This window comes from Leuresthes tenuis, unplaced genomic scaffold (assembly GCF_036924035.1).
Source record: "Leuresthes tenuis unplaced genomic scaffold, fLeuTen1.0.hap1 SCAF_13, whole genome shotgun sequence".
Taxonomy (NCBI): domain Eukaryota; kingdom Metazoa; phylum Chordata; class Actinopteri; order Atheriniformes; family Atherinopsidae; genus Leuresthes; species Leuresthes tenuis.
Window position 1 is genome coordinate 17,904,129 of NW_027325367.1, and position 27,501 is coordinate 17,931,629.

Below are 27,501 nucleotides of genomic sequence, written 5' to 3' on the forward strand. Positions count from 1 at the left end.
AGTACAGGCCACTGGTATAGCTTATTCGCTATATAGTGGCCTACATCACACACACACACACACACATATATATGCGCACATACATATATTGAGTGACAACATAAAAAATAAAATATTCTACCCACAGCCGAACGTCATAAATGAGTCAAACAATAGATAACATTGAGTAAATATCTCAGTCTTGGTTAGAAATTGAGGTCACAGGACCACAAATCCAACCAGCTGGAGTGAACGCAGTGAGGTGGATTCGGCTCGTTTGTGAAGCGCCCTCAATGCAGCCTGAATGAACGAGGTTCTGGTGCGCGTGAAAGCTCCAAGCTAGGTCGGGTAAACGAGGGCCCGAGGCCCCGCGCGCGCTCGTTTGCGTGCGTTCGAGCGTTGCGCAGATTCCCGCCGAACTTCCAAGGGCCCGACGGAACCGTTAATGCGTCACCTGTTAAAACGTTAGCGGGATTATTGTATGTCATCCTTCACATCAGGGCTGAGTTATTTTTCTTGTCGGAGCTCCAGGCCTCTGCTGGCTCGCTGATCAAAAATAAACAGCACGTCGGCGTCGTTTATTGGCATAAATGTGGAGCCAATGCCTGGACGCAGAGGAGAAGCCCCGCGCGCATAATCCGCGAGGTTTATCAGATCGAGCGCTGGTCGATTCGCGTCCCGTGGGTATTAGAAAAGAAAGTCCAATTTCGTTGTTAGTTTGTGAGAATTTAACGAGTCACGAATTGTTTGGAATAATAATTAAAAAAAGCCTTTGGCGTATGGAAATTGGTTCCTCTTAGACATGCCCGTGCAGAAAATGAAAATAAATCATCAACACAGTCAGCTATAACAGAACATAGACATATGTTAGAAGGCTGCTATTTATTTTTTAAATAACACATCAGCGAAATCACAGAGGAGAAAAAATTATTGGGCTATGAGCATCATTTTATTCATTGCTGCCGGTTTATTTTGTCGTTTTTCAATTATTTTTTTAACTTATCATGATGACTTTTAATGCGAAAGCCGTAGAACTGGCTGCAAACATATTGTTACCTTGAGTAAAAGAGCAGATTACAACCTTCCTCTTGGGAAGGGTGGGGGGGGAGGATAAAAAGGTGAAAACTTGATAGAAATGTCAAAAGGAAACCAGAACGCATTTAAAACTGATTTCGTCTTGGAATCTAGGCGGTGGCCTCCATAACAGCTCATTCAGATTGTTCTACTCTGATAGGACTAACAGAAACGATAATAACTGTAATGCAGTTTTTTGTTTGATTTATTTTTATTTTCATTGCCTGCTGTTTACATTTAATAAAACCAGGTGATATTTGATTAAATCCAAAAAACTGCATTTAGGCCATCTGCTGAAAAATAACAACTCATGAGAAACACTAATTAGGCCGCATGGCTTGTAAATAGGCTATTATTAAAATTACGTGAACCTGGCCTTGATAAATTATCACCAGGGGGGGGAAACACTGGTGGAACGAGGTCAGTACAAATTTTCGAGTTTCTTTGGTTTCTTTCTTTCTTTTAACTGAGAGATTCTCCTTTAGCCTGCGTGTTATGCTTATTTCATCCAGCACAACAGTGCAGGAAACGGACGCAACAGAGGGGTGGTTTACAATCTGAAGCCCTGCTAAAACTCCACACGAAGTTCATTTCGTTACCTTTGGCCTTGGTCCGACATAAACAAAGTATAGCAAGAATAGCTGTAATCGCCTACAGACTGAAGGCCTACCGACTCATTTTACCTGTCTGGTTTCATCACTCCTGACAGTTCGAGGCTCACACAATCATCTCTTAATGAGGTCGTTAACGTAGCTGCCTTCACGTTAGCCTACGTTAGCGGTTTATTTCAGACCGCTCATACACGACTTTGTCACTCCGTCAGCACCTATATACTAACCTAAAGATGAAACGGATGTGAGCTATAATTTAACATTAATATGTGTGTGTGCTGTTTTTTTTTTATCTCACAAGTGTAATTTACAGTTTGCTTGCGGAAAGCTCCCCCTCCGGTCATGACACACTGCGCCATTTTGGCTCTGGCTGTTGCTTTTAATTGACTCAGTTCAAGTAAAAAACTATGGACAATTAACGAATTTAATTTAAGATTAAAAGAAAAGTTGCCTTTCGCGGCATTTTGGGGTTGAAATGCGTCCGAATAAATTGTTTAGGTCGAGAATTTTTTTTTTCTGGAGCATACAGTGATGCATTGGTTTGGTAATTAGCTTAAATGAGGACCTGTCATGTGCAGGTGCGGGTTGGCCTCGTGAGTTTTGCTTTTGGGAGGGGGTGGGTTACTCAACCAATCAGAGCGCAGCACATTTGTACACATATCTGCTATAAAACAGAAAACTAGAAAAAAAAATTGTCACTCTGAAGGTAGGCGTCACCCACAGAGTACTGAATAGGCTGTTTATTAAAAACCTTTGACATAATTACCGGTGAGCTTTGAAGGGAGGCTGGGTAGGCTACAAGTGCCTGCGCAGGGGAGCCTGGGTAATACATTGTTAACAGTTATTTAGCGCGTGCTAATGGGCACGTGGAGCATTGCCAGGGCTTTTATGGCGGAAGTGGCATTAGAAGCTGGGAAGGTGTTTGAGTTTGTGTGTCTGCTTGCATGCGTGTGTGTGAGAGAGGGAGAACTACATACGGAGCAGTAGTAATACAGTGTTTTTTATTGGTTTCGGGAGTGATACCTCTGCACAGTTTTGTAACGTGATACTTATCTTCCCTGAGGACACGGTTGTTTAGTGCTGCAGTTGACCTCATGGAAGAGAAGAAGCAGTTTAAAACCAGACCAATGTAGTGATAAGCTATACAGAGAGAAATGCAGTATTTGGCTGTAATTGTAACCCCCCCTCTCTACATTCAAGGGCCCCTTGGCACATGGCATGTCCTGGAAGGGTCATGTCCTAGTTAGGAACTTCAGAATCTTCCAGTTTCCAAACTATACATCGAAATTCTTGCCTATCTAGAGTTGTGGCAACACTGCAAAGCAAACAACCTTGGTCCCTGCAATCACCTCCTGCTTGTGCTGGCCCAGAGTCACTCGCCATCCAAGTGAAGTGACCCCAGCTCTCTTCAATAAAGTTAACCTTCCATTGAAAACGTGGTATTTACTGACACGCTTGATAGAAATTGATGGATCTGTGACATTTATTGAAATTTTTTATGAGCCGCTTTCTGCTCTTGATGCCATTTATTCAGGCCTCCGTGTGCCTCGGATGTTATTCGAGTCGAACTTCCGCTCCGGCTCACAGACACACACAGCTAGACAGAAACAGAGGGACGGCTTGCTCAAACTTTGTGCACCTCTGAGTTCCAGCATGAAGCTGTTGAACTGGTGTTAGATTAATGTGTGCAGCTAGTATGGGCCTCTCGCTGTTCATAAATAAAGTCAGTGGAATGAGTTTGATGAAATGTCTTTGATTCGTTAGCCAAAAATTAAAGTCTTGACTGGGTAACCTGAGATGGAGCTGTTAAAACTAGAGCACAGGTGGGATATGAAGGGAAGGAGACTTTGTGGGAGAGAAAAAAAAAGCACACTGCTTAGAAAAAAAATAAAAGAAGCACATTTTATTGTTTAATGATGAATGCTGGTTTTGATCGGAGACACAAATGGGTTGGGAACAGAGGACTGCAGATTCATGTCAGTGCACTGCAGGTTATGGTGTTTCAGTAAATATGAGACGGTTTTCTTTTGTGCAGACTCAGAAGGGGACTGTGGATTTCGCAGAGCGAGAAGTAGTCGAAGTGCAAGAGGCATATACTTTACCTAGCAAGGCTACATTTACATTGAAACCAACTGTTAGAAAGCAGGCATAGCACAGAGCAAAGCATTGCACCGTGACTGAAACTGTTCAACATTTTAAACCTGCTGTATGAGCAGTTTAGCTGAGCTTATCTAATATGAATTTCTAAACAATGCATTTTTTTTTATTTTGCATGGTTTCCAAAACACAACACTATTCTGTGGTGATATGCCATATGGTAGAGTGACAGACCAGACCAGAATTCTTTCAGAGAAGGACTAATTAGAAGCAACCAGAGGCTCCTTGGGTGTTATTAATTAATGGGGTTGATCAATCATCTTAAAGCAGTAGTGCAAGATGCCCCTAACAATGTCAGATAAGGGTGTTTAGTTGGAAACCAGTGGGAAAACATTCAAAAATGTTCGGCAGCAAATGTAAAATTCTTTATAGGTTTTCATATTCATTATTTAATTTTTTTTTGCACAACACGTGTTTTGACACCTTTAAGGATGCCATTTTGTTGGTTATGACAAAACTTTACCACTTCTTGGTTGGCTGTAGAAGTCAACATCACTTGGTTAGGGTTAACAGTTTCTGCATGTTTCACCACAGAACATAAGTCTTTGATAAAGACTGAAAACAGAAAGGATCCCAGACAACTTCCCAGAGAGACACCACATACTAGATTACAACAAGATGATAACGTATCATTATAAAAAAAAAAAAGAAACCCATCCAAGTTCTTGTGGCACAATAACTCTTGATCAGTGCAGTCATAGATAATATCAAATAATGACATTTACTAAAACCTTTTTCAGTTGAAATAACTTGGTCCATGACATCATATGCTGTATTAAGGTACAACATAGCCTATCCTCCTATTTACGAGTTACCAGTCTCCGTTAAGTCATTAGTTATCTGTCTCAGTGCTGAGCAGATCAATATACTTTTCTGTATGCACATTGATTTTTGGTAATCAAACAGTGTTTGCAGTAGTTTAATCTGAGTACAGATAACCCTTTGCTATTTATTTAATACACCAAACCCAGTGAGTTAGGATCGTATCCCAATGAATGTGCTTCAGTGGGTGATTTGATTTTTGATGGTTTTTGAGTAGGAAATAGTTAAAGTCTTAGGGATGCTATGGTTTTGGGTTTGGGTTGAACTGTTGCATAGTTTCACGAGGGATGGTCATGATATAAACCCTTCCAGATTATCTGCATAAAGGGTTTTGAAGCAGCTCTGCAGGATTGGCTCCAGTCATATTTAACCAAATCAGTGGGCCATATTTTTCAGGCTGATCTAAGCCCTATTTATTACAGTTTATGGTCTAAATTTGAGGAAATAAATTTGCTGGCATTGAAAACTTTTAAGATCTTGTGCAAATTGCATCCTGGTGTCTGTTTATATTATTGCCAAGTTAACCTGCTCATTTCATCACCTTACAGCTCTCACCTGGATGGTTACGCACATGGAGGGATTGATGGCAGGCTGGCCTGCTGCGTGGACTATGCTCATTTTGATTCCAGCCTGTGCCCTTGAGCAAGGTGGCAAACACTTATCCAGTTATTTTGAGATGAAAATGAGGTAAAATATGAATGTCATGTTTTTTTTTATGCCACAACACAGCAAGGAAACAACTCATCATTAGCTCACGGCCCTCTTTCCAGCCCTTCAAAGACGGAGTGGGAGGAGGGGCAGTGTGGAGAGAATAAGCGAGCAGGTGCTGTTTTTATGGCTTTCTCCATCCATTGAAGAAGAGGTGAAAACATTTTCTCCTCTCATAACCTGTGAAACAATGTGAGGACTCAATGTGCATGGTGTGTGTGCTCACATGTGTGTATGAGATCATTAGAAGGAAGAATTGTGTATGCATAGGTTTTGATTACCCCTTATTGTTCACTGCCAAAGAATTGGAATACATCAATGCGTGTATTTGTCTGTGTGTGTGTGTATGTGTGTGGTTGATCAATGTGCATTATCACAATTATAGTTTCCTCTGATCAAGCTGAATAATGAGCTGCTAAAAAGCACACAGATTAGAATTGTGGTTAATTAGGCTCAAAGAGCTCCAGTCTTTGAGTGTGCCTGTTCCCACACATATGCATTTATACAAAAATACACCAGCACACCAGCACAGAGTCCTAACGAGTGCAAAGCTCATCACAGAAACACCACAATTTGAAAATAACAACAATAATAAAAAAAGCCATACAAACATCTGCAGCTCGTAACTGACGTCTCGGGCGAACCTCAGCACACGTGCCTCTTAAACTGGAGAACAACGGCTATTTTCATCTCTTAGATGTTCGAGTTTTATTTCTTTTCTCTCTCTCTGGCTCAACTGGAACCATTTAGCCGTTTTTTTAATCAAAGAGCGAGGTCATTAAAATTGAGAATTGGCGGTCAAGGCATCCTGTAAGCCTGCCTCTCCTCCCTGCCTGCATTCAGCGTCCAGGCCAACTCTAACCATCGTTAAGCTCAAATGTAAAGAATGCTGTTTTATTACTGTCAGGAATGTCGGCGTTAAAGCGTGCACAAAATAGATACATTTATATACCAAATTGCCAACAATATATGTACCAATATTACTTTGTTCTTAAAAGAAAACAACCCAAAAAACATTTTAAAGTTCTGTGTTTTTCAACAGTGTTGGTTACCTTCTTATTTCTAACTTACTTAGGATCTAATTGGACTTAATGGCAATTTTGACTGTGGCGAAAAAACGCAGACCTCTGAATTAAATTCAAACACCAACAAAATCACTCACAAAGTTGAAAATTATCTCTCATTTCTTTTTATGCCGAGTATGAGGGACCACAAGGCATTTGACAGTGATTAACATTAAGTTACTGTAATTTCACAGATTTCACAAATTACTTGTGTTTGGGCTGAACAAACAAACTGATCACTCTTTCAAACATTAAATGCACATTTATATACATACGCAAAGACCTCCTAATATCACTGTACAGTTTTTTTTAATGAAATGAAAATGTAATCGTTAAATGAAAAGAAACCATTTTTATCCTAAAGGTAAATTAAATTTTCTACTGGTCACCAGTAGATTTCCAGTTTGACCATATTTATCAGACTTCTTAGAGCTGCATTTAAGAATGCTTCAAGAAGCTATTAGGATTTGTAAAGTTCCTTTTTGTTGGATAACCTGACAGGTACACAGGAACAGGGACTCAATTATAGGAAGAAAAAAATGGATAGAACTACAGATAGAGGGAATGAATATGGGCCACTTGGGAAGCTAAAAAGTGAAAACAACAACAACAACAACAAAAAAACACTATGACTTTGTCTTAGATTCTCTATTCAAAAAGCCAGAGGACAACCCCCAAGAGTTCAGCAGCACATCGGTAAATCCCTGTTTACATTTGATTAGGACCAGTGGTTGAAAAGTCGAATTTATCAAGTCTTGTGAACACATTATGACATACTAAAAAAGTTTTCTCTGAATGAAAACATAGACTTCCACAAGCCCTTTTCCCACAGCATGTTCATGGTTGGACTGATGTGCCTTTGTTCTCCTTCACCATCCTGTTTGTAAGGCACGAATGCGGAATAGGCCTCCGACTCGACAATGGAGACAGTCAAAGAGTCCAACTGGCATGTTTGCATTAAGTGGGAGGTGGTGTAACACACTGCTCTTACCAACTTTTCTTTCAGCTGATTCCTTGATATTTGAAAGCACACACTGATATGACGCTAAGCCACCTCTGTTCGGTCTGTAAAAATTACTAAAAGAGAACAGCACCATCTGAACAAGTATGTCTCTTTTTTTTTCTTTTGGCCAATATAAAATGACCACTATGTGAAAAGTTCTATAATTTGTTGAATTCGAGATGAATTTATATTCTGGAATGACAAAGAAAGTAGGTTATTAAGCCAAATAAAACCTGGAAATTTGCTTGCTATAAACTGCTCTGTGCTGTATCTTACAACACAATTCAGGTAACAACTTTATGAGTAAACAACTGTATAATTATAAGCCTTTTAAAGAAAATAAAAAGCTTGTCTGCATGGATCAACTAGATGAACATTCAAATTTTAGATTCCACACTTTCTTACATCCTACCAAGATACTCAGCTATTTACAGTAAGTTTTACATCAAATTCTTGTAAATGATCTAACTTCCTTAAAATACGTAAATACTTTTCATGTTTTTGTGGAGTTATTGGATTATTTTGTGCCCTCATCTCAGGCCTGTGCATTTGTTCCGAATGCTGTAGCACCTAGTACTCGCTCTCAGACTGTGTCGAGTAGTTGTCAGCTTACATCGGTGACTGGAGCATTTACAGTGCGTGCTGTTTGGTTGTGTGTTCTGCGATGCATCTCTGCATCCCAGTCAGCTACATTCAGATGGAGCCGGTATTGAGTTTTCAAACAGGTCCGATCTGCTATAAATGCCATGGCTGTTTTTAATCCCCCTCCATAACTGTGAACCATATGAAACAAGAAGAAAACAGCGTGACAGGTGTAAAAAGTCACTAGAAACAGCTTTAAGCTTGATATTTGCTCTGCATCAACAACTAGCGGACGTTTTTCTCAGTAGATTTTGTGCAGACAATATACACACAAGTGCTTTCACCTTGCATGTGAATTTTTGTGCATGTGTGCTCATATGTGGACATCTCTGTAGCCATGTAAGTGCAGTGATACAGCCTCAGGGAGAAATGTGTTTTTGATATAGAGTCTCTTCCTCTCCCTGCATGCATCTAATACTCTCCCTCTTCCCAGGATAACAGGGTCACAGCATGGAGACCTCAACGACTCCACACCTGGAATAACACCACCCTGAATATCCGCTCTGCTCCGCCTGTGATCTTGTGTGTGTGTGCGCGCGTGTGTGTAAGGGAGATAGGAAAAAGTCAAGAGAGTGAGGGAGGCTTTATGAATGACAAGGAGGAGGTGGTCATGTGGTGCTTTCAAGTCATCTGTCCAACTAATTTCTTTTTCTCTCTTTCTCTGTCTCTTTCTTTGACACATACTCAGACACAAACTGAGCTCTGGTGTTTTTTTGCAATGGCCTGTTTTGCAGCAGAGGAAATATGAAACACCCTGAGGCATTTGTCAGTGGTCAGTCTTAGTCTTACTCTTTCTTGGGCGTGCTCGTGTGTCCTCGTGCACAGTGAACATTTTAAATCTCGCAAACCCGTGTGCGTCACCACTCCCCCTGACACACTGCTGAGGTCTGATTAATAAAAGATGAGTTTAGGGGAAGTATGACTGTTTGGATTGCCCCCTCCTCTCCTGACGGCAAAAAGAGAAGAAAAGACAGGATGAAAGACGGACGGAGAACGAAAGCAGAGTGAGAAAGGGCAGGGTCCACTCTGATCGCCCCGGGACCACACTGTGAATGGACCGCTGACCCCGAGCGAGAGACGGATGGGAGAAAGAGAAAAGAATGAAGTGAGGATGCCGAAAAAGTCAGAGCATATTCATCACAGTTTGATGCCTGCATAACTGCCGCCCTCCTTTTTTTTTTATAGCAAATTCCTACTTCCTCCTTCTTCTCCCCTCACTCCCTCTTTTTTTAATATCACTCTCTTTGCCCTCTTCCTACTGATCTGTGCCAACCACCATGAAACCACAGCCACATTAGAACCTTTAACGGGCACTGCCTGGTATCCTGCTCTGTCCAAACACATTATAGCCTAGTCACACACACACAAGACTGCGCATTTGTGTTACACAGACTCTCTGAATTCACAACTAAAGAATTTTGCCATATACTGAGGACTAGAGGATATTTTTCATCCCAACAAAACTACCACATGTCATTGTGGCTTCAAATAAACTCCAAAAACGGGGACTGATTCACGCAGATTGTGGATGGAGAGGGCGGCAAATAAGGGGTTCACATGTAGCGTCAGAAAAACGATACAAAAACTGAAGAATTTACAGGGAATATGGTCTGGAAAGATGTTTATAGAGTGGAATATTGCTGTTACATGCTGACTCTATTCCATAGCAGTATAACATTATTGGATATATCTTTTGACTGTGCTTACCCATCCATTTCTCTATCATTAATCAATCCAACCTTTTACAGTTCAGCTATAGTAGTCCATCTGTGCATCCACAAGCCATTCATCTATTTATTTAAGAAAGTTGAGAGTCGTTGACTTAATTCTATCCACCCCACACCAGCCAAATCTTTGGTAGTTCTTCACTGAAGCCCTCTAACCAAGCTTTGACTCATTTGAGCTGTGGGTGTGCACATGTGTGCTCACAACTTTACTCAACCATCAGCTGGCCAACTCTGTCATTCTTTCATCTTTTACATGCACTAACCATTTGAACATTGTCAAGCACGGACACTCACACATACAACAAACACAACACACAAACCACACATGCCCACGTGCGATTTTATGATTCGCTAACGAGGCAGTGAGGATGTTGCTCACACCCCACCGAGTAGGATGCAGCTGGACGGCACCGACCACAGCGGCTGATATCACGCCACCATCACAAGGTGATGCTTGTTTGTTTGGGTGTTATTGTGGAGATGAGATAACGTTTCACACAACGTTTGCTAAAGTTAAATGACGCCGGTGGGAAATGTCCAAACACAGATACGAGAAAGCACATACTGGGCATCTTCTTCAAATAAATAGAAGAAGAACCTGAATCTTTGTGTTCTTCGTAGGCTAAGAAAGAGTCCTTCCTTGCAATTGTAACTGGGCAAATGTCAGTCTCACCGTGCTAACTTACAATGCGTATTGCACATTTTCCGTCCGCATCATCTTTGATTAGCCCAAAGGATTGTGGGTGTTTTTAAAAACTCAGGATCCACAAAGACACCCTTGAAAGTTCACTGAAGAATGGACTAAAAGGGAGTTCACGCTTGTCTGCTTGGCTATGATGCCTGTATGACATAAAATGTTGTCATCCTTGCCACTTTGTGAGGGTCCACTAGATCCCTCTGTCGCTGACCGCCTGCTGCCCAAATTTTTGCAACCTCACAGACTTAGCGTGCCAAACATGCATGCATCTGGATCAATCTCCATTCAGAAAAATAACATTGCAGTTAAGGAAAAAACAAGCAGGCAATCAAAATGAATGCATTGCTGGAGAAATGGCACCACCTAGTATTATAGAGTATTATAGACCAATTGCATGGCTATGCATGATGAATGATGAAACAGCTATTTCAAAAGTAGTAAATATGAGACTGTGTGCGTGTCTGCAGGACATGCAGACATCGAAAGTATGAATTCCTTACAAGTCTGCCAAAGTATCTTTTACATCAAAACAGTAATTTTCCTAGATTTAATGACGTGGCGTTGATTTTAATAAGCAACTTGTATTTGCCAGCATGCTGTGAGTTGTGAATACACAATGAGCATTGAGCACTTTCAGTACACACATTAGCGAAAGTTAACACAACACCCAGTGCAGCGGGTAGCTGTAGTTTCAGCAGCAAGGCAGCAATTGTTGGGGATTTGGTGCCTTTCTCAGCTGCAACTGAGAATAGAGCTGGACACTACTGATCATTGACTTCCCCAGCCCACGTTTTTCAGTTCTCAAAGCCACAACATCCTGGCCTAGAATCTGTCCGATCTGTCCTGACCATGTGCTGCTCTAACAGACCAGTTTCAGAAGTTCAGAGCCAGCGAGCCAAGAAAAAGTCCCTTGATTATACAAAGACAGACTACAAGCAGTCTTTACTGTCAGGTAGCATCACTGTCCATGTCTTTTGACTCTATGGCTGTGTAAACAACATTTACAAGTTTAATAAAAACACCCCTCTATTTCTGTAAGACATAGGAACAGTTGATGGTGTGTGTGACAGTTTGTTTCTTTTTCATAATGGTCTCTGAGCAGAGAAAGTAATTATAACAGGCAGTCTCTTGGGTTGCAAAGGGATGAAAGTGTGTTTAACAGTCTGGGAAATAGCACAGTGATAGTTGGAGCCTCACGGTATCAGAGTATCTTGTTTCTGACAAATATGCCCAACACAGCCCTTAACACCATAAAGTATCCTATTGTCTGTTATGTAATTATTACAATAATCATGTGTAAAGAGGGCCAGTAGATACTGTGGATTAGTAGCCATGCATTCAAGTCTTTGCATCTAAAACTAGACACTTTAAAGTTAACAGTGCAAAGACAGACAGATAGAGGGCTGATATATGCTTTTTGGTGCCAGTGAAATTCATTACTTAGACTTTTGAAGCTGGGGCTATAGTCAGAGTTGTGATTTATAGCATGGACTGTTAACTGTAGTTTACAACCTTAAATGGGTCATGCTTCTTTGCTGCTGAGTTTTAATGTGTTTTGGCCAAGCTGCAAAAAGCAAATTTTTTATAAGGGTCCTGATTTAAAAATGTTTGGAAAGCCTTACTTTATGAATTGCTCAGCTCCAGAACTTAGAAACAGTGTGGATGTTTTCCCCTGTGGGTTGCACAGCAACACAGCTGTTGTATGAAACTGGGATGAGTGAGAATACTGTAACGGCGTTCTTTAAGTTTGGTTTTAGTGTCTGTGATTCGTGTTAAACAACAGAAAATACAGATTATGTTGTTTGGTAACAATTACTAAAGGTCACCTTAAGAAAAAATAAATATGGCACTTTATAATACAAAATTCATATTCTCATTAATATAGTAGTGGTTTTCATTAAGTTTGAATGCAAAAACATTTTACCAGATCTGTCTAGAAACTCTTTTACATGGTTAAGTAATGAATTCAGTTTGTGTTCAACCCAAAAACTGATGGCCTCGCCCCATGGCCCTTCCCAACTGGCTTTTGTGTTCACTCCCACAGACTATGCCTCAAAGAAAGAGAAAACATGCAATGCATTTTGACATTGAACCTGCACATCTTTATGCACAAAACAAGGAAAGATGTCAATTTTCTTTTGATTACGCAGTTAATGCCACTAACCAGTAGTGCAAAACCCTGCAAAAGTATTCATGTACCTCAAGAAAATACTCTTAAACTGGTGAAGTGAAAAGAAAAAAAAAATCTAAAGAAGAGATTAAAAAATCACAAATAATAAGTCTCTTTGCATTCATCCCATTTTCTTTCAAATTATAAATTAAGAACTTATCTTGCCAATTAGCCTCCGAAGTCATATGATATGTTCATAAGTCCCCTTTTGTTCAATCCACCACAAAGCAAGCGGCACAGTGAAAATGAAGGAGCTCGCCAAACAAGTCAAAAACAAGGTTCAGAAGAATTAAACACATGGGTTTGCTTATAAAACATATGGAGAACTCTGATTATCCCACAAAGCATTGTTAAAATCACTATTTGAAAAAAAAAATGGAAAAGATATGGCTCCAAACCCAAATCTGCCAAGAATGCACAGACCACCAGAACTTATGAAGCAGGCAAGGAGAGCAATAATCAGAGAGGCAACAAAGAGGCCAAAGTTGATGCTGAAGGCAATGCATTCTCATTCTCAGCCTAACCAAAGTACTTCGTTGAACAACAACTTGGTTGAAAACAACATGGTTTTGTGTTGAAATACACAATTGCGGAAAGCTTATGTGAAATTTTCCATGCTACAATGACAATACATTTGATGCCGATATGATTTATGTCACTAACTTGGTATACCTGTACGTCAAAAAGCTATGCTTCAGGGGTACCCTGCATGTTCAAAGCTTACATAGCAGGCTTCCAGCCAGGGTCATTATGGGACGAGTTGGAAATGAGAATTGGTTGCTTGAAGAGCAGCAAAGCTCCAAAACAGAGATGGCCAAGTCTGTCTTTAGGACCACTTTATGCCTCACAAAGCTGCGCTTGATAGAAGAGTACAACAGCCATTGCTTTAAAACAAGAAAAGGTTGGGAGTATGAAGGCATCCGGGAGTCTCGAGAAGCGCTACAAACATCTGGAAGAAGCTAACCTAGTCATCCATTTTCTATACCAGTTTCATCCAATTCAGGGTCGCGGGAGGGGGTGGGGGGGTGGACACTTCCCAGAACAGTCACTCCTAGGGGCTGTTTAGAATCAGCTCAGGAGCAGTTGCAGTTGTCTATTTTCAACATGTTGGCAGAATTTCTTGAGGTCTTGTTAAAATGTATGAGACATGCTCTTGGTCAAAATATCACTTGGCTTGGCCTAATCTGTTAGCAAAACTTGATATACTTACTTCATTGACACCTACAAGGTAAACTGTTTAGCAGGAACTTGAGTTTGAGGCATAATCGAACAGAACACCACTGGAAGATGGTAGGAAGGAAGATTGGAGAGGGTGTACAGGTTATAATTCATATTTTTATGTTATATGTAATATGTTAGTTTTGTGTTGCTCATATATACAGTACATGTATATCTGTATATACTGTATATACTGTATATACATATATATATTAACATAGTTCAAATTTTTAAAAGTGGTCTCGCGGTTATGATTATTTCAGCTGAAGGTTGTCTGAATTACATGACATACATGTTCAACTACAAAGTATTTATTTCACAAATTGATGGTATAACAATAATGTTAATCTATCAGAGATTAATTTACATATCCCTTGCGTGTAGTTTGGCCACAGAGTCAAGTTTTGAATTGTCCCAAGTTTGTAAAACAGTCCAAGTGATGAAAAGTGGTTGCTTCATGTGCACAAACTTTTGCTAACTTTCTGGAACATTATTCTCAAATATAAAGTTTATCCACTGGGCTTTTATATCCTTTGAGGGTGGGCTTGATAGAAGATGCATGCCGTTCAGTACAGCTGACAGGAGAAACATTTCTGTGCAGAGCTGGCTTCATCATTCTATTGTTAAATCCAAGTGGGCAGGGCTTAGAGGTAAAGGCCAAACAGAAATGTGGAGCAAACTTGACATGTGACATAACCTTACACTGAAAAATAGTTTTTCAGTTGGTAGTGACTTCAGACACCGAAATAGCACTCAAGAACAGAAAAAAAGTAAATTTTTTTTGTCATGATACGTCCCCTTTAATACTCACTCTGCCAGGGCTAAGCCAGGTGCATCTTAGTCTTTCCTTTTGTTTTACCTTTCACATTGCCAGAGCTTGATGGATGTTGGCATTTTGTGAAGTAATAAGTAGCATACATGTGGCTTTTTTAAATACATTTGAGAAGTTATCTGACTATATTTCAATGGGATGGTGTATTTTTTTTAAAATAAATTTTGCAGAAGCTACATGTGTAGCACGGGTCGGAGACAGCCACGCCCTAATGTTTACAGCAAGTAATTGAGCTTAAGTGTGCAGTTTGCAGTGTCGACCGTGAAATAAAAGAAACTGCTGTGAGATGTGAGTGTCTGTTAAAGTATGCAGAAAACATTTCTGGTTATTGTGTGGGTTTTGGTTGATCGCTTTCCTTATATTTTCTTGTAGTTATCCAAAGCCCACTGCCACATTGTCTCTGCTGCTTTACTTTCAAGAATTGTTTCACCACATCTTAGAGCTGTTTTAATTTGCCACAGCTTGTTGTTACAGGCTTTTATTTTTTCCTTTATCAAGACGAGCCAAACACAAAACTGTAATAACTGTTTAAATGACTTTTATTCACAAAAAAACTGCTGCAAAAAAAACTACAGCATTTTTTTTTATTGTGAAACCACTTATTTCTACATTATCTCAATTAAACACATTTCACTTTATACCCTTATAAAGGGAAGACTTATCCCTGAGCAGGTCATGTGAAAAACTGCTGACCCCTCATAGGTCTGTTTGAGCCATCAAAACTTCCTACACTTATACACACGTACAGTGATGTCACAGCTGATGTTAAATCCTCTGTGAAGGTTCAGTTTTAGAGCTTAGGGAAGTCATCTAAACTGAATCCATGTAAATTCTGAGGTCATGACCACAAATCCTCCCTTACGTTACCCATATCACAGTCAAAGTTTCTTGCCAACAACAAGAAAGCACAAAGAAGATGCCTTTTCTTTGCTCAAGAACATAAGAACAAGAGTAGATCAAAAGGGGTTCATTTACTCCTTCATTTAGAAACCCCATCTGATGTCATGTGACGATGAGGCTCCCCTAAATCATCTTAAATACTATAAGGTGGTGGGAGAACCAAAGCTAACAAGTTATAAAAACACAGTGAGTGGGGCTGAAATTGGAAAGGGAGAAAAAACTGTTGACACAGCAAATATATTCCTAATGGACTATGACAAGAACCCAATTTTAGACTTGTGGTTTCGAGTGTGTGTGTGCATAGGCAATCCAGGAAAAGAGATCATTGTCTTTCGATGAAAGATGGAGCCTGGGTTGTGTGCTGAGATGGCCACTCTTCAGCTTGGTCACATTTCTCCCTGAGTCGACCATTGAAATGATGGTTTTCAGCTGCTCCTTCCTCCCTCTGTCCTTTTCTCTCCTGGTATACGGAAACTGTGGAGAGTCTTTTTAAGGCAGAGTTTCCATTGTTAAATAGTCTTTTCAGAATCAGCACTGGCTCAAAGCACTGCACTCCTGATCTCCTCTGACTTGCTTTTTTCCCCCTTTGTTAACAGTCTTCTCTTATTAGCCCTTATCCTCCACTGTTCATCATTCTTTCCTTCTGCACTGCCCTGCTCTTGTCGTACGTGCTCATGCATGAGAGTCTGAACTTGATAGACAGTCAAAGGCTATCGACAATAGACCCGTTAGCTTGTGCACGTATGCATATGATGGATAGAGTTAGTGTGGTCTCCTGATTTGGTTTCATGTGTGTTTTCCATCACTTACTTTTACATATTGTAGTTTCTACACAAATGCATCAATGTAACTCTCAGATCCAGCATGCTTTCATCTCAAGTACTCATTTTATTCCCATCTACAGCAAAGAATGTGTTAGTTTTATGAGAAGTCAACGCAGATGCCAACAGGCCTGTGATGTGGATGCCAAAGTATGACAACTCTATTGACGCCATATAGCTGTCAGGCATCAGCTCTAGATAGATTTGAAAGAACAGTTATTAAGAAGCGAAGAGCTGCACAGAGAGGCAGACAGCAGAGAGAAAACAGCAGAGCTTGGGTGTCTGGTCTGTCACAACCTAATAAAAGTTCTCTTGAATGTCAGTCGAGGGGGGGATGGAGGACAGAGAGACAGGGAAGGGAGGGGCTGAGTGTGGGGTGTGTAATTTAGGCAGAGGGATTTTTAATGAGGGGAGATCTCTGCAGGTAACTTCCTCCACTCCCTCCTCCCCTCTTCCTCCCATCTACCCCCAGAAAAAAAAGGGGGGGGGGGGTGCCCATCTGGTTGGACTAAACAGCAGATTAGCACATTAGCACTGGAAGAGGCAGGCAGGCACCACGGGAAAGACCTGAGCTTACATATGACACTGACGCACGTGGTGTACGACTCATTAAAGGCAAACATAAAAGTTGCACTAAATTAAAGACAAACTCCGTCCACCTTCGTTAACACATGGTAAAAGCTTGATTCATGATTGCAGATTTTATATGCTGTACACAACCATCCCAGCGCTGTACACAACTAAAAAGGGTGCGTTTGTGTCGACGAAGAAAGATGAGCTGGAATTGGACAACTGTTGCTATGGTCTTTAAGGGGAAATAAGAAAACGATGAACTATGAACGGAAAAATGACGCCGCTACATACCAGGAACAGCAGTAGAAGGCGGCATATAGGAATTACTTAATTCAAACACTAGCATAACTAATTGGTGTTAACTCAGTTTAAACCAGTAGTTTTGCAATAATCTTAGGTTATTAGTCATAAAGATACCGACAGAGACTGACTTACTTGTATAGGCAGCTTGTAAGGAGGTACGTAATCTACTGAAATTACACAAAAATTCCACGATAATTAAAGTGTATGGGATTTGTTTTGTGTTGCTCATTGGGAACAAATCAGAAAAAAGGTAACCCAAGAGCCTAAAGTTGGGATAAGGGATGGGCATTAATTAGAATTCATGGATTCCACTGCTATCACTGATGTTGCCTATTAATCTGGTACTTTATATGTTCCTTTATCAATTCTTGATCCAATTTTTCATGAAGAAACAAGTACACTACACAGGTTTTCATTGTTAACAGAAGTGTTTTCTATCTGAAATCTCAAACTGAATAAACTTTGGTTTTAACAATGTGAAAGAAATACTTCTTCTTTTTTATGGCAGTGCATATAGATCCTCGAATGTGATGTTGTTGGTTTGCAGTCAGTGCTGCAGCACCTGCCAGCATCAATAAAGAAATGAATAAGCTCAGAGGCGTACAATTTTGCTGTTTTTTTTTTATATGTGGAACTGGTTATTAACCAGGAAGAACCAGTTCCCATACCTAGTTAATAGACATACCAAATGGTCTAAAATGTTTACTTGCAGCTGCGACCCACACTGTCTCCACCAGTGCTACATGTCACTTCCATCCAATCGTTCTTCACGGCCAACTTCTCCAAATTAACTTCAGTTGAGCAACACTGGAGCTCAAAGGGTAAGTTACAAAAAAAATAAAGGCAATATTCAGGGTGACTGGCTCTGTAATTACTTTTTTATCTGCTTTATTAAAAAAAAAAACACACAAGCTCTCCAGAATGTGGCTGTTGGACAATTCTGCAAAACCCTGGAACGTTTTTGAATTCTTTCATTATACAAAATCTGTGTATAAACATCTGAGGTTAGAGACATTTCGTGGTCGCAGTGAAAACAAAACAGACAAAAAAGAAGCAAACGGTCAGCGGGAGATTGTGATCGGATGCTGACTTCTGTCTTGCCAAGCAGAGGCCAGAAGTATTTGCTTTGGAAATACGTTGTGAGATTTGCTTTTGTCCAACATGAACATTAGTGGAGAATTGCTGTAGGATGTAGTGTATACAGAATGTTTTAAAATATCTCTTCCACGCCACAGGAGGTGCTGATCACAATGGGTTAGGAATTCTGTCAGTATAATTTCAGTGCGATTTTCAGGGTGAATAACATTTTGTAAGCAATGGCACAAAAACCCCCCCAACAGGCCGATTTAAAAAAAAAAAACTCATATAACTGAATAAGATTATCAAGGGTTGTGTCCAAGTCCTGGTCAGTCAGAAGAAGAGTTTGGTCCCCTTGGTTTTAAGGCACTGTCGTCTCAACTTAGACTTTAAAAAAAGTTAATACTTGTTCTCTTGTGAGAAAGTGTTACATTTGATTTTTAAAAGTGTGTGTTGCTGTAGAAGTTGTTAAAAGAGCCCAGAGTTGATTAAGCTCAAAGCATCCTCCCTCTCTGTTTAAAGGGTGGAGATTGATTGAAGCTTGTCACAGATTTTTTTTTTCTGTTTTTTTTTCTGGCCCCAGTTTTTAATGATTCTCGAACTGAGCTGTGAGAAACTACAAAGTTGCCAGGCATGACAAAAAGGGGTGCTGGGTGCGCACATGCATGCGTACATGCTGTAATAAAGTGTATCCCGTTGTGAGGTTTGCAGTTAGAAGTTGCTAAAACTGCCACATCTGAGATTGCAGCTGTGTGAACAAAGCATCATCTATGCTCTTGATAAACGGAATAACTCGAAGAGACAAGTTCTGTCCCTCAAATACCCGACAGTACAGGGCCCATGAAATAAGGTTAAAGTGTTCTAATAAAAGTTTTTATATTAACAATAATCTAGATGATTAAGTATCATCTAGAGCCGGCTGCTTGCAGAGAAAAATCCACAGAAATTTATCACCCAATTCTCCTGTGTCTCTCACGGAACATTTTTGTGTCTTTGGCTCGCTGTTTTGGTTTTGTTCGCGCAACTTTAAGGCTTCGTTTAATTTTTACTACTCTGACCAGCATCGTTCCCAGACAAACACAGGGTAGCTGTATTGGTTGAAAACTAAGTTAACCCACTGCATACTCACCTGCCAGAGGCACATGTTAGTAGTGATTGTTAATGATGCTCAAAGAAAGCCTAAAAGCCTAAAAAATGCTTTATGAATGCATACATGTGATGTATTCCACAATAATTCCACAATAGTTAAAGTGTATGGGATTTGTTTTGTGTGGCTCATTGAGAACATATCAGAAAAAAGGTAACCCAAGAGACTATGGTTGGGATAAGGGATGGGCATTGATAAGAATTCCTGGATTCCACTGCTATCATTGATGCAGCCTATTAATTTGGTTCTTCATATATTCCATGTACAAAATCACCCACGTGATGTATTTGTTTGAATCAAAATGCAGGTTTTGAGTATAAATACATTAAAAGATGCTTGTTTGAGCTAGAACTGTTGGATACAAAAAAAACTAAACTTACAATGACCCGACTTTACACATTGTTCACATTTTTTTACTTTAATGAATAATGTGTAATGTTTGCTCCTTTTTTGCACTGCAGTTATGTCTTCTTGCTCAGGTGTAGATTGTACATCATAGCTGGCAGTTGAAGGCGTGTGGTGTGTTTAAGTGCAGCTGTTTTTTGCCCAGTGCTGATGACGTGAGAAGACACAGCGGGGGGGTTTCCTGCCATCGCTGTTGGTTTTGAACATTGATTTGTTTTATAAGAGCCTTAAGACTTCCCTGTCTGACAAATGAGTCTCCAGTATTGACCTTTATTTGATTACGTCTTTGGTCATAAAGCAGTTTTGATGGATGCCAAAGCTTTTTATGTGGGGTAAAAATTATTTCAGGTTCTCATCCTTCGCTTGTTTCCATAACAGCACAATGATGTGTTTTTGCCTGGAGACATTTTCTTGTGTCTTATCTGGCAACTTAAGGTGTTGAAATGTGATTGGCTCTGGACGTAGGAAGTAGCGAGGCCAATACAATACACAAACAGATCTTTCCATCAGGGAGTGCCAGATTTGAAAGGAGAAGATCTTGGCTCCAACATTGTTGTTGGAGAAGACAGCGTTTCAGTTAACTCTTTCCTTAATGTCTGGTGATATGGTCATCAGCTATTTTATGGTTTTATACAATAAGATTGTTACATATCGTTACTTTAAATTATGTGGGGATTATGAGTGAACATAAAGGATAATTTAATAGCTCAAGACAGATATTTTTCACAGGAGTTGGTGGTGATAATGATAAAATTAAAAGAGTGAAATATTGGATTTAATCGCTAGATCCTCTGAAACTTGATGTCAAACACATGCTAATGTCTCTCTTTGTCATTTGAATGTGTAAATAGCTTATTGTTTGATATTGTTGGTTTATAAGGTGGTAATGTGTTGCAGTTGTCTTTATAGCTTGTAACATTGTCCAAAATGGCAAAAATATAGCTTGTAAAGGTGTAACTCTTTTCATGCAATCATAACAGCAGTCGTTCACTCCTCTTTGATGTGAAGTTTGGTCTTATTACAGTCTTCATCTTGGTCTGTAATTAAGTCTTAGCTATTTTGACCAGAATTTCTTTCCCCTATAATTCACAGACCACTGTAAATTTAACTAAGAGGGGGAAAAAATGGAGTTATGGCATGCTAGCATCTTACATGCTAACACATCTCTCACAAGTCATACACTCCCAAACAAAGGCCTGTCTTTGTTAAGTCCGACTACACAAACGTAGTTGTACACCAGTTTAACAGCCTCATTTTGCCTGGCCAACGAGGTGTGCTGTTAACAACATAACACATGCTTAATGAACACATACTCACACACAGGCACACACGGGCTTGTTGCTCCAACACACCTAATTAACAAAAAACGTTAAACTCACCTACACCTAAACACGCATACAAACACAAAATAGTTTTGTCAGGCCATTTTACCACACGCTAATGAAAGGGAACAGACTTTATTAGCTCTCCTTAACAGGCAACAACCCACCTAATGTTGTTCACACAGACAGCTGCACATGCACATTCTCCCAAACAGGCCAAAACAAAGATATAGCAGATTTTTAAGCTGAATTATACAGAGGAGTGTTGTTAGTTGATGATAATTAATTTTCCTGTTTGTAGAGATGAAGGAACCCACTAACATCCAAGCATCCATCTGGTTTGAATCCCAAATGGATCCATTGTGAATATTATTAATGATGACGACAAACGTTGCTTCAGCTTTGATAAATACTTTTAAAAAATTCCCAGTTCTCCAAGTTTAAATGTATTCTGACAGCTCAGCTACTGTATATTCTGGTTCTTGTGCTGACGCACTTGTACAGGAATTGCTTTTGTTTTATTCAGTCGTTTTTAAGCTTATCTCATCGGGCAGAGTCAGAGGTGCTGGCAGCCAGCTGTCAGCTGGGACAGTGAAGGGCCTGGAGGGAGAGAGGGACAGAGAAAGAGTCAGGAAAGTATTTCAATTAGATTAAGCCCTCACAGATGAAAAGCCAGCTGAACATTAGATTCAAGTGATTGACATCTAAGTGTGGAAAATGCAAGTGTGAGTGCTTAGACTTAGTTTTAGGCCAATTATTACTAAAGAGAGTTAAACAATAAACATTTGCTTTGAGTCTATAAGGCTACATCCCAGTTCCTCTATATCTATCCATTGAAATGGCACCAATGTGCACTAGATACCTTTTTATTTATATAAAAAACAGTAACAGCAAAAGTCGTCTTTGTGAGACAATGAAGGAGATTAGATTGAGATGCGCAAATAGTTCTGAAATGGAAGCTATTGCAGCACACTTGTGGTTGGCATTTATCTCTGGAGGATGGTAAAAAATTTTCCAGCTATATACAAAGAGATTGACAAGGACAAAAAAAGCAAGGCAGCAGGCTTTTGCAGTTTTAGCAGCTATTGCTTGCAGTGCTGTAATAGTGCTGCAGGTTTATGACAGCACTCATTGCACATGTAAGCAAAAAAGTGACTGGAATCCAATAAGAGAGTCCTCATTCATAATGTGGGACCACATACTGAAGTGACACGAATTGGATTTGAAAATCTGAATTAACAGTTTCTGTTTCCACACAGCCCTGGAAAAAAAATGGGTATGAGTCACATAAATGGAAACAATTGGAATTGAATCACTTCAGTCTGGCAATATGAACGTAGTCTTAGCCTCTACCTCGAGCTCGATAGGAGGGACGAAACAACAGTCTTCCAAAAGCATTTCCTAATTTGCTGTTTAACATTCTATGTATATGGTAAGAGCCATATACTGATGTAGCTTGTTTGCTAGTGTGTGCGTGTGTGTGTATATGTGTATGCTTGAATGTGTGTTTAGAAGGCATCCAAATACACGCACATGCTGTTCCAGTCTGTTTCCTCCCCATAAAAAGCAACACTTAGCACTTCATTCTCAAGCAGTTCTGACAACATTATACAGGTTAGTTTAAGAGAAGAGAGAGAGAAAAAAACAAAGCCAGAGAAACCGAAAAAAGAAAAGAGGGAGGGGGGGGAGAAGAAAAAAAAACGGAAGCCTGGTCACTCAGTTGGGAATATTCACAGAATTGTTTTTAACGAGTTTAATAAATTCTCCCACAAATGAGGTGAGGGAAAGAGAGAAGGGCAGAGGAAAATAGAGAGCTGCAGAAAGTGTGTATTTGAGGAGGAGGTGAAACTGAAGTGAGTGTTTGGCGTGGTGTTGGGAATATTTTACAAGCTGCATTAATGGCTGTTCCTAAAACATAGCTATTTAAGAAACGACCATAGTGTTGTATATCATGCGCGATTATGTTCACATACACAGACCCACACATCTAAACATTCTCTTATTACCCGCACATACACAGGAACGCAGTGCTGGTCTGACACCTTTTGTGTAAACAGCAGCTTTTTCCTGACCAAACAAACTACACTTCTTCTTCTCCAGAAAGCACAGCATGGGCATTCATACTGTGGGGAACCCATTTCTGGGCCTAAAAATGTCACATTAACATACAGCAGCAGATGACACAAACAAACCCTACATTGGGGCAGGATGTCACGCGCTACATGGTGTTAAAAGATGACTTAGCGTGTTATCCAAATGCAGTTTTGGCTGACACACACGCCTGTGTGGTGGGAGCAGTAAGACCAAATGGGAAGCTTGTTTGACTGCTAGATTTGACTTAGGTTTTTAGGCTTAAATGTAGCAACAGCCAGTCAAGCTTTGGTCCAATGTTAGCTACCACAGCAGCAGATTTAGGTCATTTTTAACGAAGTAAGTGTGGTTTCATGGGGTTCACTTGGGGTTATCATGGCTGTCCTGGAACCAAAACGGTAATTATTCTACATACTGGGGCAAATAGCCAGACTGGGACTCAAATGTAGCTACACTGAACAAAAGTTTACAACACAACCAGCACTTTGCTGTGTTGCGTAGCATACTAAAAGCGATAGGGAAATGCTGAGCACTACTGGTGGATGATTTTTATGTGCTGCGGTTGGGACTATGTTAGGAATTATGTTTGTTGGACTAACATATTTTTTTAACATAGTTGGTTTGTGAAGCGTCAGTGTTTTAAAACGTGTTGGTCATTGGCAACAGCATCAGTGTTTGAAACATAATCCACTGTTAATGACAACTTCTCAACTTTAAATCCTAAAATGAATACGCTTAATGCCTGTTATCAAAGTCTTTAGCACATATAGCATATTATGAGCCTGACAAACACAGATGCTGACTGAACAGGTTGATGAGATATACAACAACTCTAGTGCTTAAATTAAGCAGACTCCCCTGCCTCCTGATGCTAAGCTACTTTACTTACTCCCTGGCTCCATCTTAGCTACGTCTGCACAGACATGACAGTCAGTGGAGTTCTGTTCTATTGAATGAATGAATTAGACCCAATGTGTATTTGCCATTTTCCTGGTTAAAACACTGAGTGTACTGCCTTTAAAAATCTTCAACACCCCTGCATTATTTCCTCATCCAGTTACAGCTGAAAAAAAGCCTTATTGAATTGGCGGAGGGATCACTGGAAAAGGATCTGATTGTATTTCTAAGTTATAATCCATGAATCATGCCTATATGAGAACAGAGAGGTTGGAAATATTAAAACATCTGACAGTATAAAGCTGAATATTTTCTTTGTTATTTTAGGCGCCAGGGCTTGCTCCAAGAGGAAGTGGCAGCCATTGTGGTCAGTGGCCGAGTACATTATGGAATAGAACCAGTGTGTGTGTATTTATGTGTGTGTGTGTGTGTGTGTGTGTGGCATCGGTCTGTCAGGCCTCTCTAGTTGTTTCTTCACTTTCTGCAACACTGCAGCCTCAAAAACTCCAATTAAACTAATAAAGCACACATTGCATCCACCCCTAAAACACACACACTCACAGTTCCCGGGCAAAAATAAATAGCACACACATTTTTGTGTGCTCAGGTAAGCACACGTGCACAAAAACATCCCCTTAAGCCCCCCTCCCACCCCTCCTGGTTAAATATCCTGGTTATTAAGCAGCAATGTTCTGCAGATTTCTGAGGCTCTGTGTGCGACACATCTGGTCTGAGCCTTCAGGAAATGACTGGTTCACTTCACTCTTGTCATCACCTTCCAACACGTTTCTTTCACATTTCAATTTGGGAGCGGCGCAGCAGGCAACTACAGCACATAAACACACATCTGCACACACACACACACACACACACATGCGCAGCCACACAAGGGTGCACATCTGGGCATATGCACACACGGTCCACATTAGCGACAGTGGGAGTGCACTTTTGGCTGTTACAGCGCTCCTTTTCAGCCTCTCAGCTCAGAGGGGTGGGCTCGTCCGCATCCATGTCTCTCTGTTTCTGTGCCTTTCTGTCCTGTCAGAGTTCTGTTGACAGTAGAAAACCTCCAAACCACCCGTGACACAAATTACCATTTCAGGTTTGTTTGGGATTGTGTGGGATTAGCAGAGTGTGATGGACGGTGTCCCTGGGAGAACATTTTTTTATGGATGAACACTGTGTGTATGTTTCACCCACAACACCAAAGGACTTTACAGTCAGTGAACACTAAAACCAGAAGTAGGCTTTGGTCTTTTGTGGAGAAATTGATACTGCTTTTATTCTACATTTCGACTTTTTACCCCTTTTGTTGCTTTAAATACTTTTTAGACTAAAAAATTACCAGTAATTCAAAGTGTAATGATATGAGTTACTTTTCTCACCTCTTAGATGATGTGTGGTAAATACTTTGGAAACGCATTTAGAGCATCATGTGGAGAGATGAAGTGGACATGAAATACATCAGTAAAATCTTTTTGGTTCTTGTCAAATGTTTTTTGGGCGGATGAGTTGGCAACAGAGGAAAAATTACGTAGATTCACAACTCCAGTATCTTTAAACCACATCTCTTTTGCATCTGAAATGTTTATGTTTGACAACTTGTGCTGCAGACAAGATCGTCTGTTACTCTATACGGTCTTTGTCTAGACTTTAGTGAAGAATTCAAGGCAGCTTTATGTTGAACCAGCACTATTTGATTTTTTTGGCCTTTTCTTCATTTTAGTTTTTCTTGGCACATCATTTTCTCACAAGACACACATCCCCTAACCATTTAGAGTACCATTTTCTGGTTGATTTCAGAGCTGAAGCAATCTGATCTCACTGAAAGCTTCCTGTGGGTAGCAATGGTTTGGTCTGCAGTCTGCTGTCACACTGTATGATGTGGGAGACTCACAGCTTCAAGTCCCATAGAGCCGCTCCGTGTTTGTCTGTTTAGAAACCCAGAGAGCCATTTCTAATCAGCAGCCCTGCAGCAGAGACCACAAAACATGAGAGATGTCAACCACAGCAGCATGCAGGCACTGACTGATGACACACTACGCCGCACTGACTGATGACGACCCGTCAGGAAGCCTGATGAAGTCATCAGAGAACGACAGCCAGCCGTGTCGAGCTTAATGACAAATCTGGGCTTGTATTCATTTAGAAGAAAGACATTAACATCATTACAAGATTAACAAGATCAATGGTGGAATTTTTTTATATAATTTATTGAAAGCATGTGAAAGAGCACTGACTCTGTGTCATCATTTTGTAAATCCATCCTTGCATCCTCTTAATTCTGTTACATGTCACCAGCTAGCAAAGTTCTTTCAATCACACAAGTTATTTTGTGAAATGACTCACTTTCTATCGATTCCACTATTTCCTGTGCTTCTCCAAATCTTTAGCACAAGTGTCAGTGTTTTACAAACTTGTTTCCCTACACTTGGCCGTGTGCAGGGGGTGAATGTGATATGCTTGTAAAGCAAGAGAGGGATGTTTGAAGTTCTTTTTGTGGGACTGGTCCTCAACATTTTTTCCAATCCATTGACTTGAACGGAACTTTTAGTCTTGACAGAAATCCATAAAAAGTAGATGGAAAAAAAAAGATAAATTGAAAAGAATTTAGAAAAATTTGGAAGACTAGAGAAAGAGATTGACATTTCCGTGTTCTGTTGACCGTTTGAATTTGCAAGCACTAGTCTTGCATCTGTGGGATTCGTCCACTAGAGGGCAGGCAGGGACAGCAGCTCTGGAAAAGCTAAGTGGGACTGACATCAGATGCAGACAGGCTTTACTGAGCAATGTCAAAGGGTGTCATTCATGCAGCGTACAAACAAATGTTGGAAACTTCACAGCACATTCTGATAAGAACGCAGGAGGAAATTCAGCTTTGCGATAACATACAGGAGGCCCTCAAAGCACACTCAAAGCTGATCACACTCATGAATAAGGTTCTATGTCGGGATGCAAAGCGTTACAATAACTAACAAATATCTGTAACAGTTGTTCAGTACTTTATATTTCAGCTTCAGTGAGAACAGTACATAAACTAATTTATGCACTATGTAGATCTAAATCGTATGGCTTTCTTTTTCCTGATGTCACGAGGATCATTGTCTCTGACAGACGTGTCAAACTGCATCCATTTATGCACACAAACATTTGTAGAATGTCTTTTTAAAAATATATATATATTTGCAGACTTATGTCTGATATTCTCTAACATCCACAGCATTAGTACCGCTGACAGGTAATGCGAGTAACACTGCTTGT

At 40.2% G+C, this 27,501-nt stretch overlaps 1 protein-coding gene across 1 annotated transcript in view; it reads left to right on the forward strand.

Annotated features, from left to right (window-relative positions):
- The window catches only part of LOC140266786 (uncharacterized), a 41,779-nt gene that overhangs the window by 761 nt on the left and 13,517 nt on the right, over nucleotides 1-27,501 (forward strand). The window contains exons 2-4 of the mRNA XM_072361885.1: nucleotides 480-663; nucleotides 16,201-16,331; nucleotides 24,568-24,619. Of these exons, the coding sequence (XP_072217986.1) occupies nucleotides 480-663; nucleotides 16,201-16,331; nucleotides 24,568-24,619 (367 nt within the window). The remainder of the gene's footprint in view (nucleotides 1-479; nucleotides 664-16,200; nucleotides 16,332-24,567; nucleotides 24,620-27,501) is intronic.